Source organism: Hyposmocoma kahamanoa, unplaced genomic scaffold (assembly GCF_003589595.1).
Source record: "Hyposmocoma kahamanoa isolate Upper Pololo Valley unplaced genomic scaffold, ASM358959v1 192, whole genome shotgun sequence".
In the NCBI taxonomy this organism is placed as follows: Eukaryota; Metazoa; Arthropoda; class Insecta; order Lepidoptera; family Cosmopterigidae; genus Hyposmocoma; species Hyposmocoma kahamanoa.
In genome coordinates, this window is record NW_020653719.1 from 6510366 (window position 1) to 6527193 (window position 16828).

The 16828-nt window shown below is 38.0% G+C and overlaps 1 protein-coding gene across 4 annotated transcripts in view; it reads left to right on the top strand.

The window, feature by feature from the left end:
- LOC113226450 (homeobox protein prospero) overlaps positions 1-16828 on the top strand; it is a 130007-nt gene that overhangs the window by 87575 nt on the left and 25604 nt on the right. For 2 of the 4 annotated variants that reach the window (XM_026459068.1, XM_026459067.1), the window contains exons 4-5: positions 11912-14466; positions 15758-15917. In XM_026459068.1, coding sequence (XP_026314853.1) covers positions 11988-14466; positions 15758-15917 — 2639 coding nt within the window. In that variant the 5' untranslated portion in view covers positions 11912-11987. The remainder of the gene's footprint in view (positions 1-11911; positions 14467-15757; positions 15918-16828) is intronic. The other 2 variants (XM_026459070.1, XM_026459069.1) reach the window with 2 other exon arrangements.

The following is a 16828-nucleotide window of genomic DNA, read 5'->3' on the forward strand; positions in this document are numbered from 1 at the left end:
CTCAGTTTGGATAGAAACTAATCAAACAAATTTGAAAAAATCAAAGAAATATGATTATTTCTGTATTTTTCTTCAATTTTAATTATTTATTACTACTTATGGCGATTTATATGTGTGTTAAAGTATTAAGGAATGTAAGAAGTAGCAATAATAAGTCTAGAAAGGCAAGTTATCATTTTTTCTCCACTTTATTGCAAACGAGTTTTAAAGCAGCCTTTACTAGTTGAAAAGCACTCATAGCATTTGCACAATACGAGTTTCAAGTATCTTTCTCTCATAATCTTTCTACGTATGAAGAATGTAACCACATTGCTTATTAGTATTACAAAAGTAAGGATTTCATTTCTTTTTTTAACTAGATTTTAGAACTAGATTTTCTAAGTATTGAAACTTGTAAAGAAACATACTCTAGAAGCTCTTTTTCCTTACCGTTTTACCAAGTCTGACCCAAGACGGGTCTCGCAGTTACTTACCACATTGTCGTCGGTTCAACCATGATTAATGTTCTCAATAAGAACCAACCAATACATGAATGCCTGACTATTAAAAATGTAACCAATTTTCAAATCTAAGTCGCATATACAGACAATGAATAGTTTTATCCATAAGATAAGTTATTATTTACAGTGCGAATTATGCATTAAAGAAATAACATACATCAGTTGATGACTAAATTTAAATTTATAAGTTGATACATGTGTGTTGATATAAGTTATATCAACACACATGTATCAACTTATAAATTTAAATTTAGAAAGAAAGAAAGAAAAGTATAATAATCCTATGATAAAACATAAAATACAAGAATTACATACAACCATTTTGGTAACTGTATGTTACCAAAATGGTTGTATGTAATTCTTGTAACATACAGTTACCAAAATGGTTTCCACTCAGCTTTTTGTAACAAGACATGCGAAAACACCTTGTTACGCTGGTTTTCAGTGAAACCGAATAAATAACAAGGATGATGTCGCATCGTCCAAGCAGACAAAATAATTAAAAAAAAATACAATAGACTTAATTAAGCGTAAATCAAAACTTAAATATAAATCAAAAAGTAAAAAAGCATGCTATAAAAATGGGTGTACGTGTAAGTAGGTGGGATGTAATAAAACCAACACTGATTGTGCGTGTATTGTGTTCTCATGTATTTGTGGTTGGTATATTAAAGTTAGCAGCAAAATGTCAAGAAGGCACAGCACGACTGCCAGTGCTGTTAGACACCTGAGAAAATAATACAAATTTCTTAAAAGATGATTTGAAGGAGGCAACAGGTTTGCAATTTTTTATTGATGGTGGAATGTCGTTCCAACATTTCTTGGCAGCAAAATGGATGCTACCACGAAAGGCAGCCGCGCGGTGTAGAAGTCTGTTGGGAAAACGTAAACTTTTCGAAGAGGTATGAAGGTAAATAATTTTTATTCACTCCGAAAAGTAAAGTAGCAAGATGCAACTTAAGTCGCGCATATTCAGAGGTTAAATTTGTTTAAAAACGGGGTAATTTGAGATCGACGGGGAACAGGAAAACAGAACGTGCACAAGCATTTAGGAGACGCTGTATCACTTTCCTAATCCGAACCAAAATACATTCACCCATCACTATGTCGGCGTAATTTAATTTATAAAGAATAAGTATATCGTACAACCTGATTCGTATGTCCACATGTTTAATTTTAATAATTGTTTCTCTTCTATCGGCGGTTGGACAACATCATAGCAATCGCGACTTTAGAGGCTGCCACTCTAAAGACCGAGGTTGTAGGTACTGCAGCCGAACCATTCTCTCAAATTTTTCAACGAGGTGTGCCCCATTCTACTACAATTCGTTTAAGGAGTAATTTGCACTTGTTGTTCCTCATGACATGGCCGAAGTACGACATATTCCTTGACTTAACGGTGTTCATAAGCTCCACTTTTTTTCTTCATTTTATTGAGTACTTCTATATTTGTAACCCGGTCATGCCATGAGATTATCGAAAACCGACGATAAACTCACATCTCAAAAGTCTTCTTGTGCTTATTATGTACCTACATACATTAAACATTTCTAGGGATCTGTCACACATGAATTCTCGTATGCCTTTGAACTCTAGACATTTTTAAGCAGTATATTAACGGCTTTGGAAAATTTATGAAAATTCTGATATAAATGTTTGTGCCGCTATCAAAGTATACCCATCAAATCCTGCAAAAGTTCGACATGCAATTTCGAAAAGCAACCTTTTTCCAACAAAGGGGTAATTAAAGTTTTTTCCAGCGCTAGCGTGGTGGCCTCTTGCATGTCGCAGATAGCGTCGTGTCCGATATTGGCCATATGTCACTGCGATACCGGCCCAGATAATGACTACTAATAAGTGCCTGTCTTCCATACTGAATAGAGTTGGGAGTGTTTATCGTTAGTGTCGATAGATTGTGATTTAATGTCTACTGTGTGCCAACTACGTTCATTGTACTTTTAACATTTTCTAATAATGGATCACACACATGGATTACTTACCTTGTACGATCCTAAGCCACTAGCAAGTAACAGCCCACTGGTAGCACGCTCTGTATATATATAAAAATATTTTTTTTAGTGACTAGCTCTAAGAGTTTTGCAACGGGTTGAGTAGGTACCACTTCAACATCCTAATTCATTTAACTATAGCGATAATTGTTCAATTTTGCAACAATAAAATATCGATAAATATGATAGATTTGTTAAGCGCTCTGATATGCTAATGAGAAGGAACATTGGAGAAAAAAATGGAAGACAGTTTTGTTTAAATTTGGAGCATGAAGTTAACTTAAACTTTGACAAACCTATTATTTTAGATGCAACGATTTAACAACGCAAAAAATCTTTAGATCTAATAAGACTCGAACTAGCGTATGTTGCCACACCAAGGCCACCGCTCTAGCCAACTGGACTACAGACTGAGCAAGCAGATCTTTCAAATATGTTTATACTTGTTGCAGATGTTTGTATTGGGTTTAAACAACTTTTTTGCTGTGCAAAACTTATGACATTTTTTTGACGCATTGACCAATGTATGTAGGTTCATCGACATAAAAATTTAACGAATTGTCAAATGATAAATAATATATCGTACTTGTTTAAATTTTAATCTTTTTCGAGATCTTACACAAGACATCACGCCTACGGGACAGCATGTTTGTAAAAAAATGAATCGATATCGATACTACATACCGACACAGCTCTAAGATGTTATCAGCAGGTTTTATTCTAGCGATATCCGACGATAAGGCGAATGTCCGCTTTCACAGAAGCGCGGTAATGGCTCAGAAAGCACGCCACCCAAGCCTTATTACTTATGCATGATGATTGCTTTACTTCACCCTTTCAACTATTCATAATAATGTATCTATATTCTAGTTTCTACACATAATGGTCGATTCTTTGCTCTATTTAACTTAATGATTTGTCGTAATACGGACCTTTGTAATATAAAAGTCTTGAACGCCTTCTAATATTAAATTTATCATGACCAAAATCGAATAATACAGCTTCGAAAACATTTCACAAGATTTCCTAATTGGTTAACACAGATATAGCCTTCTCAAAGGTGACTTGGAGTGGAATTAAAATATAAAGTGTGAACGAAGACGTGCTGTTGTCAGTTGTATGCACTTGCCAGAGTTGGCCCAATTGAAAAACATTTTTTTACGAACCTTTACAATTATGCAATAGATTATACGTTGCGTAAATCACTTAATAAAATGATACTAATAAAATGTATAGTTCGTATCCTTGATATAATAAAGCCACTTGTGTTCATATCAGAAGAACTTTTAACACATGAAAGTCATAAAAATAAAGCGAACTATATGAAACAAATCGTTCTTCTTCTCGAGGTGCCATCTCCTACCGGAGGTCGGCTATCAATATAGCTATTTGCACCCTTACCATTCAAAACCACGTCTTCTGCGGCCCTGGATTTTTCTTTGCGGAATGAGTTGCAGTAGAGGGTATTTATTGCACCATATTGTACCTACTGCAGCTTCCTCCTTTTTACTGTTTTCAGGAGCTTCAAGCCTTTGTACACCCTCCGTAATACGTTTTCATTGGGACTTTATTGGTCCACGATATCTTCAAAATTCTTCGATGAACCCACATTTCGAAAGCTTCTAATCGTTTACACAACGTCCGTGTTAATGTCCATGCTTAAGCAAGTCATATATGCGTCAAATGTTACAACGCTGTTTTTTAAGCTTAAAAAAATTATCTTTAAATGTACCTCCTGAAAAATTGTCATTGCAGATGTGCCCTTATCACATCAAGGCTGCGACTTCTTATTTTTACTATTGACACGAAGTTTTAAATTAAATTGTTTAAGGACACGCAAGCTAACAGTCAACATATGAAGGTTCTATCAGCTCATTTATGAAACCTTGGCGATGGAGACCGCCATGTTTTTAGAATTGTCTGACGAGCACGTGTTGAATCCACTGTCACTAAAAATGATTAATTTGTTATGCACTAGACTCATGCCTAGTGGTGCGACATATTGGGTCACTAAAGAGTTAGCAAAGGCTAACTGAAGTAAGTGACTTTTTGTCATATTTCATTAGTTACGATCATAGATTCTATGGTCATAACTGAGAAAATGCAAGCTTTTATGTTACGCTAGCTATATCTATTACCTCAACTGTATATTACCTTATCCTTAAAATTAAGACTAGAAACAAATATGTTTTCATTTAACAAAGTTAGGCAAAAAAATGTCTAATGTGTCTTCAAATAAATATATTACAGTGTGTGAAATATAAAATATAATAAAACATTCTATTCAACTTTTATCTCCCGGCACTGTAGCGAACCGCAGCAGTCGGTACAAATCATTTTGTATCTCATGTCTTTTTCGTCAGTTTTACATTGAAATTCTAAATTTAAATGTACTTGTTTTTCGCGCCTTTTCTATAACTTGTCATTGTTTTTTTTAATATCTTTTATTGCATGTGCACATTGTTTTTACAGCTTACGTTTATGAAATTAACTATGAGTACATTTTTTCTGGTCTTCCTAACATTTCATTAGCACTCGAACCCCATTTATAAAATCCGCTACAAGCACATTTAATAGTATCTAATACAAAATAAAGTCCCATAGCACCTTTACAGTTATAAATGACTCGACGTACGTATTCAACCCTAAACGGTATATACCACCTGTACTAGTTTTCTGGCCCATAGCGTGACAGTGACCATATGGCATTTGACCATAAGTCACCGGCATATTAAGGCGAATGCAAAAGAATAGATAAACAAAAATAATTGCGAGGGTGAATGCTTTCCCACGAAATTCCAGCACATTTTCCCCCTTTATTGATGTGGCATATGGTTGTGATCGTATCGGTATTTTTGTGAATTAATTGAGAGTTAATTGATTTCTAAGACGATGGAATAGGGTTAATATTTCTCTGTAAAATAGAGATGACAGAGAAGTAACAATTTAATGCGGCTTTATTATCATTAATATTAAAATAAATAGTCAAATAAGTTGGCCAACAAATGCTATTTATTTTTCCCAAATAAGTAGTTTTTAACGTAATTGATATTTACCTATTCATCAATAATTCTAAGTACGTATGTATATACCCCAGATCATTCCAAAATGCAGTGTTAGTGGCTAGTGTTATTTTTAGTTCTGAAATATCGATATTGTCAATTCGATAAATCGTAGTAAGGCAAAATATTTTTTTTAAATTGTAATTTACATTATTATTAATTATTATAACTGATAGTGTGGTAGAGGCTTGCACCATAAGCGCTGGATTTAGAACTAACTTCAAAATGAGATTTCGAAACTGGTTCTGGTGTAGACATTCGGAGTAATGACTTATGATACACATACTAAACTCTATTATGAAACCAGATAATTGGGGGTGGTTGTGTGGCACTTTATTATTAATATTATGAGGGAAAAATATGTATATATTTTTTTTATTATGTACGCAGCAAATAAACATACGACCCGCCTGATGATAGAAAGCGGTCACCGTCGCCTATGAACGCCTGCAACACCAGAGGCGTCACGAGAGCGTTGCCAACCCTTTAGGACCCTTCTCAAATCTCTTTTGAAGGACTCCATGCTGTATTCCTGCGGGAAAACCCAGACAGGGAGTTGATTTCACAACCTAATTGTACGTGGGAGAAAGTTCCTCTGAAACAGTACAGTACGAGATCGACTTGGTTCCAGAGTGTGAGGATAGACTCCCTGCCGGTGGCGAGTGGTGCTATGATAAAATGTTGCTGTTGGCATCCTGTCAAACAGTTCTTCAGAACATTGGCCATTGTACAAGCGATGGAACAGGCATAATAATGCATTACAATAGGAATAAATTTGTACTCCTGTAATATAACCATGCACAGCATTTGAGAATAAATAAAACTGCGTATTTTACGCTTACTTACATTACGTCTCTACCTGTGATATTTTTAACTAATTAATAAAATTATTTAAAAAGTCGTAGTCCTAAAATTTTTCATTCATTTTTCTCAAGGAATTTTGTTTAACGAATGGATATAGATATGGATACAGCTTAATCAATTGGACCATTCTTGTGTAATTTACTTTCTTATGAAATTCGGATTTGAACGTAGTTATATCGATACAGCTAAGGATTGTTCCCATAGCTGCTGTGTGATATCAACAGGTCTTGTCGACTAAACGTGCATGTAGTCCTTACAGGAAGCACTTCATAGTATACGACAAGACTGATTAAAGGGTAATTTTCAGGTCAATTTTCTCTACCTAATTTCGATGTCAATTTCTATGTTATCTTATATCGTAGAATATTATCTTGAGATGTTATTTAATATTCGTGTATAGTAACCAAAAATATGAATTGATATTTCACGATACTTTACTGGAATACTTAAATAATAAAAATTGCTACTAAAATTAGGTAGAGAAACCTAACCTCATGAAAATTCTTCATGAATAATATTATGAGAACCGATATCAGAAAGAATAAAATTCTTTAATACTGCCAAGAGTATTATCTTATTATTATTATGTTTTTCTTTTCTCAGCCCGTTGGCAGGTTTTAATTTATTTTTTTCATTTAAGGGCCGAAATCAAGTAAGTACCTACCTAGTATGATGTGTATCTACGCTGTAGGTGTATTTAAAATTACATTCATATTATTATAATGCCGTTAATTACCACAGCGTGTAGAACTCAGAACACGCTACAGTTTCTTCTTTACAATCCGTATAACATTTTTTTATAGGTAGTCGATAAAAATTTCTTAATTTAATTGCAAATGCTGATATCGCGATCACCAATTCAGTACATTTCATTCGTCTTTAGTCATTTCTGATACAAAGACATTAAAATCGGATCGTCAGGTCTAAAACCCAATACGACCTACAATCGTGGGCCCAACCGATCATAATTTGACAGTGCATTGCTTATTCATGATCCGGTAATTACCGGAATTGTTTCCCTTGCATTACGATACATGAATCAACTATTCAAATAGGAGGGGTGGGAACTTGAAAAGTATGTTGTACCCTGCTCAAATTAATATACGGAAAGAAGGCAATCTGTACTATAATATGCGTTGTAATGCATCTTTTTTAATTGTAGAAAAACTTTGAGTAGAGATTTTGAAAGAAATATCGGAATTAATTACGAATATCACTTGCTACGAAAATCATATAAATAAATAAGTAACATTTTTAAACACATAAGTATTGTAAAATTCTTATTTATAGACCTGGGGCGTTATTTTTTTTTAAATAAAATATTTTAAAAACGACAAAGATAAATTTCCGAATAGCCAAAAAATCCATAGACTAACTCTTCCCAATAAAAAAAAGAAAACCGGAAACACGTTTCGATTTGGAGACGGTCCAGCGGCTCACCAGAATAGTACACCACAATGTTTACTTCCATTTTATCTTACTAAGGTAGGAAATGATGGGTAAAACTGCGAGGTATATTGTATACATTTCGCAATCTCGTACATGTAACCGTGCTATACAATGAGCGCAACATTGTTTTTTAGCACAAAGTGATGAAGTAGGTTTGAATTTTAACACGCACTTTTAATATTAACAATATATAACCTACATATGTACAGTTTTCATAAGAATTTAAATGATGATGAGAGAGTTAATGATGGTTTTCTCGTAATACATAAAAAGGATAGCGGGTTGGCAGCTCATCTGGATGGTCATCGTCATTTTCCGCCCTATATCACCCACTGCTGGGTATAGGCCTCCTTTCGCTCTTGCCGAACTTTACGATCCTGTGCGTCTCTGGTCCAGGTTTTGCCAGCAACTTTTACTATGCCATCGACCTAGCGTCTGGATTGGATTCCATGGAACGACCCGGACTTCCTTGGCTACCACTCCGTCCAAACCTCGAGCAGCTTGTGGTTAGAAGATAACGAAAAAATACGTAACTACTATTTTAAATGTCACAGTATAACGTGATCTGGTTGGCAATATGAGTAAATAAACCTATCCAATTTTTCTTCTTAATAATTACTAAACTACTTTACTGTCAACACTACTACTACTTCTAAATATTTTACTGTCAACAACAACATCACCAAAACAGGCACTGGTCTCAACTAAGTCGATGGTTTAGGTTCACCACGCAGACTCACCGTAGGCTGGGGACTCCACACGTTCTCTTTGATATGCAGGTTTCATCGCGATATTTCCTTTAACAGCTAGCTAGAGTACAAATGTACGAAACTTAGAAACTAAAGTCATAGGTCAAGCCGTCGAAGGGAACTGTAGATCTAAATTGAGAAACAACCTGTCTCCCACTGGGCTACCATCGTTCTTCTATGATAATAATAGTTACCCTATGTATTCCCACTGCTGGGTACAGGGTTCCTTTCACAATGAGAGGCCAAGGGCTGCAGTTGCCACGCGAGCCCAATCCTGATTGGGAACTTCACACGCGTCATTAAATTGCTTTGCAGTTGTGTGCAGTTTCCTTATGATATTTTTCTTCACCGAAAAGTTCATGGTAAGTAAATTGAATTAAACTTCGCACATAAATTCTGAAAAACTCACAAGTGCAAGCCCAGATTCGAATTCACGACTCTCTGCTTGAGAAGCGGTCAAACCATTAGGCTACCACGTCTACCATTCTTCTTCTTCTTCTTCTACTTAAATTCTTCTTCTTATCGATGGCATACATACTGTGCTTATGAGGCCAAGTGGCGGGACGAACAACTCCCGGGTTTGGTGGTAAGTGGCACGCCTGTGTATAACAATTTTTTTTCTTCGTCATATGAAGCACCGAGTTGCAGTACAACTCAATGCTTTATATCACAAAGATCTGAGGGGCACTGCCATTGCGCCTGTCACCATGATATTCACATTCCTGCTTGAAAAACAGGTCAGGGAGCAGTACTTCCCTAGACGAACTTTTTCACAAAGAGCTCTACTGCCACTGAAAATGTTGTGATTTGCCAATCGGCGTAAGGTACTCGCTGACGTACAGAAAAGGGACTGTATGCCATGCGGGGAGGCTCCTTTCTTGCATCCCAATAGATTTTTGACTTTAAAAAAATCTTTTTTTTTATAATATTAAGTGACAGGACGAGCAAGTCGTGCGTCTGATGGTAAGATACACGCCTGTCGATAACAGTTGCAGTGCTACTCGAAGCTTTAAATCGCAAAGTTCTGAGGGGCACTACCACTACGTCCGTCACCCTGAGACATAAATTGACAAGTCCCATGTGCCTGTAATTTCACCAACACCCTTACCCTTCACCAGCACGCAGTAATGCTGACATTACTGTTTGGCGACAGAAATAGGTAAGGTGGCAGTACTTCCCTGGACGAATTCACAAGGAGCTTTAATGCTACTAAATATAATTTAAGTATTACATTTATAAAAATTAAGTAGCTTCAAAATATTTCAAATATTTCAAAGATTTACAAAACTCAGTGAAAGCGATTGAGATCTTAACACTCTCCTAAATATTGTGGCCTGCATAGGTATAAAGATTCATTTTGATGACAACGTGTACATTTTACGTAGATAGTTATTTATATTTCCAAATTTCGATACCACAAACGATAATAGAGCAAGTACAATCAATGGATATGTAAAGTCGTTCATCCCCACCTCTGAGTGGGTGTTTCATACGCAGATCCAGCGCAGCCACCGTGACGGTCGCAAGTCGGTGGTCAGAATGGTCGGAATGGTCACGCTAACATCGGAAGTCGCCTCTATTGATACCATCTCATTGTCGACGCAAATTGCAGCCGGATGTTGCCAGAGACGCGAGATCAATTTGTTTCCATTGCCTTCCTGGAGCGTTCGCATTACTACGTACACTCTGTTGTTACTTTTTTAATTACCTCACGTAACATATTATGTTAAGACACCTAGTGGTAAGCTTATATTATTTTATATGTCTGTAATCAAATATGATTTGTATAAGCATAAACGTAATCCACATTTGTCAGAGTATTTTTTTGCAACGTAAGTGTATTGTTCAAATCGTTCAATTACATGAAAGTGAGAAGATTTATTCTATCAAGATATTATAGAGTTTATAAAAAATATATCGCAGACGAAAAACATTTGAAATTGCAAATACCAATCGCACTTCAAGTTAAACGTTTTTCAAATTGGTTTCTTATTTTATACTAGTAAGAAAATTGTCTTACAAGACATTCTTAAGACTGTACTAGGTAGCAGGTAAAGCACAATATATTATATTTCAATCGCCAATTAGTGAATGGAAATAGATTTCGATAATATCGAGTTGATAATATCATACCTTAATATCGTGACCAAATAAAAAACGGATACATACGCTCACACGGCGTGTCTCACAGAATTATTTCTGACATTTTTAGCTTCATTGTCCGGCGGAGTCACGCTCCAAAAGGAATTAATGTACATAGCCTTTTGTTATCCACAACATATAGTTTACCTGCACGGTGTTGATTCACGAAGCCTCCTACCTTTCATAAAACATACAGCTCATATTGGGACTTCATGGATTGAAAAAAATTTCTAATAGCAACTTGTTTTATCTCATCAGGTAGTAGGTATACGTGGGATGGACAAAGCCTTGTGAAATTTTATATATGATGAGCAACAGGTACAAATGATACAAACGTGGTATTGACTGTGTTCGTCAAATGAATTTTGAAAGCAATGTTGAAATGTAATACGTTCAAGAAAGTTTAAAGGTTTTTTAAAATACCTATTCGATAACTCTACATAGGTACGTGTACCTATTATTAGCAGGTAGATATTATCATTACTGAACCAATGAATTGAACATACTTCTTCCTGAATTCCATTTAATTTTTAAATTTCTTACAAGTGAATGACTGGTCAGTAAATGTATAAATAAAAAGTGCGTGTTGATGTTTTTGTACCTATTCTTCAATTTATCAATTCGAATTTGTTTAGACCAAAACAATATTATCGATGGCCTAGATCACGAAAATTTTCGTCATTTTCCTTGTCATTTCTAATTTTGTGCTACTAGTATGAGCTGTCATTACGAATCGTCACGTCGATGGAAGTCTACTAGTAGTTGACTTGTAGACTGCAGTCGAGTCCATGCCTCACAATAATGCTTAATAGCCGATCGATTTCTAGATAAAGATCGTTTGGAAATAAGCCCCTGTGTAGACACGAGTCACTATCGGTTTAAAATAATCGTAAGCTATACGTCTGAAATTACGAACTAAATATTCGTAATTGGTTCAGTCAATTATAACAAATACCCAAGTTATTAGGCAGTAAGTAAATAAATCGATACGTAGATATTAGTCGTAAATTGTTTTGGAAAGTTGTTAGTTAAGTTTAGACTATAAGTTTAATAAGACGTGAGCGTACATCGTTCGTCGCACGTCGTAAGCCGGCGCACGAGCAGGTGTGCTGATCGCGCTCCCCTCCTTGTTTCAGAGCGGGCGATGTGTCGCAAGTAGCGCGGTGGGGCCCTGCCCGCCGCCCGCCCGGCCAATCGTGGCTCGTCTCGCCTATGATGTCATCGGAGGAGGAGGCCGACTCACACGCGCCGTACTCGGATAAACTGCTAAAGAAACAGAAACGCGCCAGACAGCGCGTGGACGCCGGCGAGCCGCGCAATTCTTATTCGACTCTCGCGACGAACGGACTCGCGCCCGCGCGCGCCGCACTCATGAGTGGCGGACTTTACGGCGCCATCTTCGAGGGCCGCCAACACTTCGGTCTCTTCGGACCCGGATACGCTCCGGCTGAAATGCTCAACGAACTTCTCGGACGAGTACCTAAACAGGAAGACTCCGGCGAGGAAACCAGCGGAGGAGACATCGCTAACCATGTCCTCCGCGGCATCCTTCAAAAGAGCAAAAAGGAGTTCCTACGCCTTTCCCCTGACAATAATAATGTGCTTGCAAATAATAACAACGATGAGCCTAAGGAAAAACGTTCACCTGAACGACCTGCCTCTAACGAGTCTCGGCCGGACCTCGATGACGCTTTGTTAGGACTCGACAGTGCCGGTAACTCGCGGACGTCACCGCCTCCGGCGCCTTCGTCTGAACCTCTAGTGGCTCCCAAATCAGAACCTGAGGATCGTGATAGTGACGCTCAACGTTCATCACCTCGGCCTCAGGATGTGAAACGTGCTCGTGTTGAAAATATTGTGTCGACCATGCGTTCAAGTCCCGCGCCCCAACCACAAGTGAATGGTTGCAAGAAAAGAAAACTTTACCACCCGCAGCAACACGACGGAGCAGCGGAACGCTATGGCACCAGCCACGGGAGCAGTGCACAAACGGTGTCCGATGACTCTGAAGATGACGGTGAGGGACCTCCGCTTCAACAAAAACTTGTAGAAAAGAATGCATTAAAGTCTCAATTAAGGACCATGCAAGAACAACTATCGCAGATGCAAGAGAAATATATGCAATTGTACAATCGAATAGGTCACGAATCAGAGACGATCGATAATGATGGTGCTTCTAGTGACATAGAACAGACAGATGACCCAATTCCTAAGTCGGAGCCCGCATCACCGCCAGCGAAAGAAGTACCGCCACCGATAACGAACAATACGACACCAAACATGCTTTCACAAGTGATGAGTAAAGTGATGTCCGCGCGTATGCATGCCGCAAGCCACCCGCACCTCCCGCCTGGGTTCAACGGCTCGCTGCCGCTAATGCCGCACTTGCCGCCCGGTGATCATATGCACCCTCCGCACCCGCACCAACATCTCAACAACGCTGCGGCCATGTACCTTAATGTCAGCCAAAAATTGTTCCTAGAGCAGCAAGAGGCTCGAATGAAAGAAGCGGCTGAGCAACAACAAAATAATCAACAACAAAGAGCGACATCAAATCAGCATTCCCCACAACAAAGGCAACTCGCACAGACTTCTAAGCCACCCCTCACCTCAGAGTTAGCGGAACGGCTAGATGCGTTAAGAAGTAATGCCGGTTCCGTGGGATCAGTCACTGGTGCTGATATCGAAGGCCTAGCCGAGGTGCTCAAAAATGAAATTACGGCTTCTTTGGCAAGTCTTATCGACTCAATTGTCACTCGCTTCGTGAATCAGCGACGAATGTTAGGAAAACAATCTGAGGCTGCTGCTGCTGCTGCGGAACAACTAAACAAGGACCTGTTACGAGCGACGCGGTTACTGGATAGAAAATCACCGACGCTGAAACAGCCAGAGAGACCATCGGGGCCAATGTCACAAATGCCAGGTAATCCAACCGTCCATCATTCGGGACCGCCAAATGGCGTCCCATTTATGACCCATAATCCGATGCTGATGAGCCAAATGAACGGACCCCGTGCCCCGGTCGGCGCAGCGTTCCCGCTGCCCTCTGAGGCAGGTGGGCCCGTACACAACACTCACGTGCGCCCTCCAACAGGCATGTTCCAGACACCGCCGAAGCCGCTGGCTCCTCTCTACGGACCCATGAACGGGCATTTCGAGCGTGAACCAAACCCAGAACAGAATGAGGCACTGAGTCTCGTAGTGACACCGAAGAAAAAGAGGCATAAGGTGACAGATTCACGAATTACGCCTCGGACGGTTAGCCGCATACTAGGAGAAGGCGTGGGACATTCACCAGAGAATAAATTCCCGGAGTCGCCGTCGCCGCGGCCGTACCCGGGCGGGATGGCGTTGCCAACGTCGGTCGCGATACCTAATCCGTCACTGCACGAGAGCCAAGTGTTCTCGCCGTATTCACCTTTCTTCGGCGCGGGTGGTGGGTTGGCGCGATCACCCCCAGCACCCGAGCGCGATTCGCCACCGTTGCCGCACGCGCCGGCGCTGCTGCACCCTGCGCTGCTGGCTGCTGCTCACCACGCCTCACCCGACTACCTGCGCCACCACCACGCGCAGCTGCCACATCACGCCTTGCCTCACCACCCGCAGCCCATGGACCAGCAGGATCCGCACTCAGACTGCAACTCCACTGACCTGCCTTACGATGGAATACAGCCTACTATATCCTTTTCAAGTACGAAACTTTATAATATCTTTTACAGCTTATTAGAAAAGACATGCCGTCTTTTACAGCTTTATATACTCGAAAAAAATACTGCATCGCTATAGAAAAATCAACTTTATGCGTTCACTGCATTACATTTACTGACAATTGCCCCATAGGTTAACTCGATATGTCACGAAATCCGACCTAATAAATACGACGCGTGTATAACACAAATCCACCGACGAATGCTACAGATATCTTATTTCTGTAGTGTTTAACCTTACGACTTCCGACTTAGCCGTTAGGTATTACGAGTTTCGAAACCCTACAAATGATGCGGTTTCTGCGCTTGCCGAGCCAACTATCGCCTTTGATAAGTAGCTAAATAAACAAGAGACTGAAAGAAACCTATCAAAGACTATCACGCCACCCACTTTTGCTTAAGTGCCTTTAGCCCACCCATCTCCGATAATAAAAAAACTCCACATTACCGATTTAATTTTCGATTCAAAATAGTCGCGCATTTATATATACCCATAGTACCATTATTATATTATCTAATACAGTGCACAGTATGTGCGTCTAGTAAATAATTACATAAAAATGGGCTAAGGCACGTTATAAGATTAGATGCAAATGGATTACTCTTGTGGTGCTTCGTCGGTAAAGCCTACGACGTGGAAATCAAAACAAATCACATTTCATAGAAACCATACGCTAAATGTAATACAGGTTGAATATTAGGTACCGTTGATGACATTAACCTACGAAATATTTATTTCTGTAAAAAAAAATCTTAAAAAATCACTTGAGAAAGAAACATAAATACAACTAATCTATTTAGTAACTTAATGTTAAATTAATGTAACTAAACTAAAATCTAAATCTAGTTCAATTTGTCACAATTTCTAAATCCATATTTTTTTATATGGCTTCGTTAACTCTTATCGCGAAAAAGCAAATAATCAAACAAATTAGTAAAGTCATTAATTAATACCTGATATCGTTCATTTAAAAATAAAATTATATGAATCTCTAGACACAACGCGCGTGGATTGAATTAAGAGTAAATGAGTAAATTATTCGTATACATAATGTATTAATACAAAATCTCTTCTCAAAATTAATGACCTTAGTAAATACATGACAAATCAATTGTTACAATTTAAGACAAAAACCTTCCTACCTTCACGAATCTCTTAAACTTGGCTTCACAAACAAAAAACCTCGCTTTGTCTATAAAATTTCTAAATTTCAATATTGTAATTTTTTCTTGTGTTTTTTCGTCAACATTTCCCACAATGACCCTTAACTCCAGTGTACTCCTCAACGCTGACGCCGATGCACCTGCGCAAAGCCAAGCTGATGTTCTTCTGGGTTCGCTATCCGAGCTCCGCAGTCCTCAAGATGTACTTCCCTGACATCAAGTTCAACAAGAACAACACTGCACAGCTGGTCAAATGGTTCTCCAATTTTAGGTGAGTTTAGTCTTAATTACTTTATACTATTTCAAAATAGGTACTATAGCAACAAAAACTGGAGTACCATCAATGATACTGGTTGTTGGTAAATATAGTAGAAAAGATTCATAAGTAGTATTTTCAAAATTTACTGACTATTTTAAAACAGTATAAGTTACAATTTACGACAGACTTCTTTTTTATATTACTTATGCTTACGTTAAGTGATAAAAGCTACAAAAAACATTCAAGTAACAAATTATCTCTGCATACTTACGTATTCACACGCGTTCAAATTTCGGTTATAATGTGGTAATAATGCTAAAATTGATTCTTCTGGGAGAAAATAAAATTTGTTAGTCTTATTAAGTAAAAATTTAATGATATTTTCCAGCATTTGCGGACAAAAGTTATATAACTATAGTGAAATAAATAATTTTCAGTACAATTCGAAATTGTTGCAAACCCATTAAACGATTGTTAGTACTATCATAGGCAAAAGCGTACCTACGATAAATATATCGAAGGCATATCTAGTTCCGTAGATCAATTAGTCCATATCCTTCCCCTAATAAAAATAGCGTAAAAATGTTTGTTTAATAATAATCACAGTGACGTAAACAAACCGAAATTAACTAGTATAATCCGATAATAACAGTCAAAGGGTTGTGTTGATTCACTATTTCCTAATCACCAAATCGGTGGGGCGCGGCCCTTAGCTATGGTTGGGTGTGGCAATTAAATAGAAAATTTTTGGCCAACATTAAATTTCCGTGACTGTACTATATTATTTATTTATCTGTCATATTGTTCAAAATTATTAAATCGTCCTGTTTTTGTAAAACAATGTACATTACATATTTTTCATTCGTATTGTTTAGATTTCACGAAACATAACTAATAATTCAATTCAAAATAAAATTTTTAAT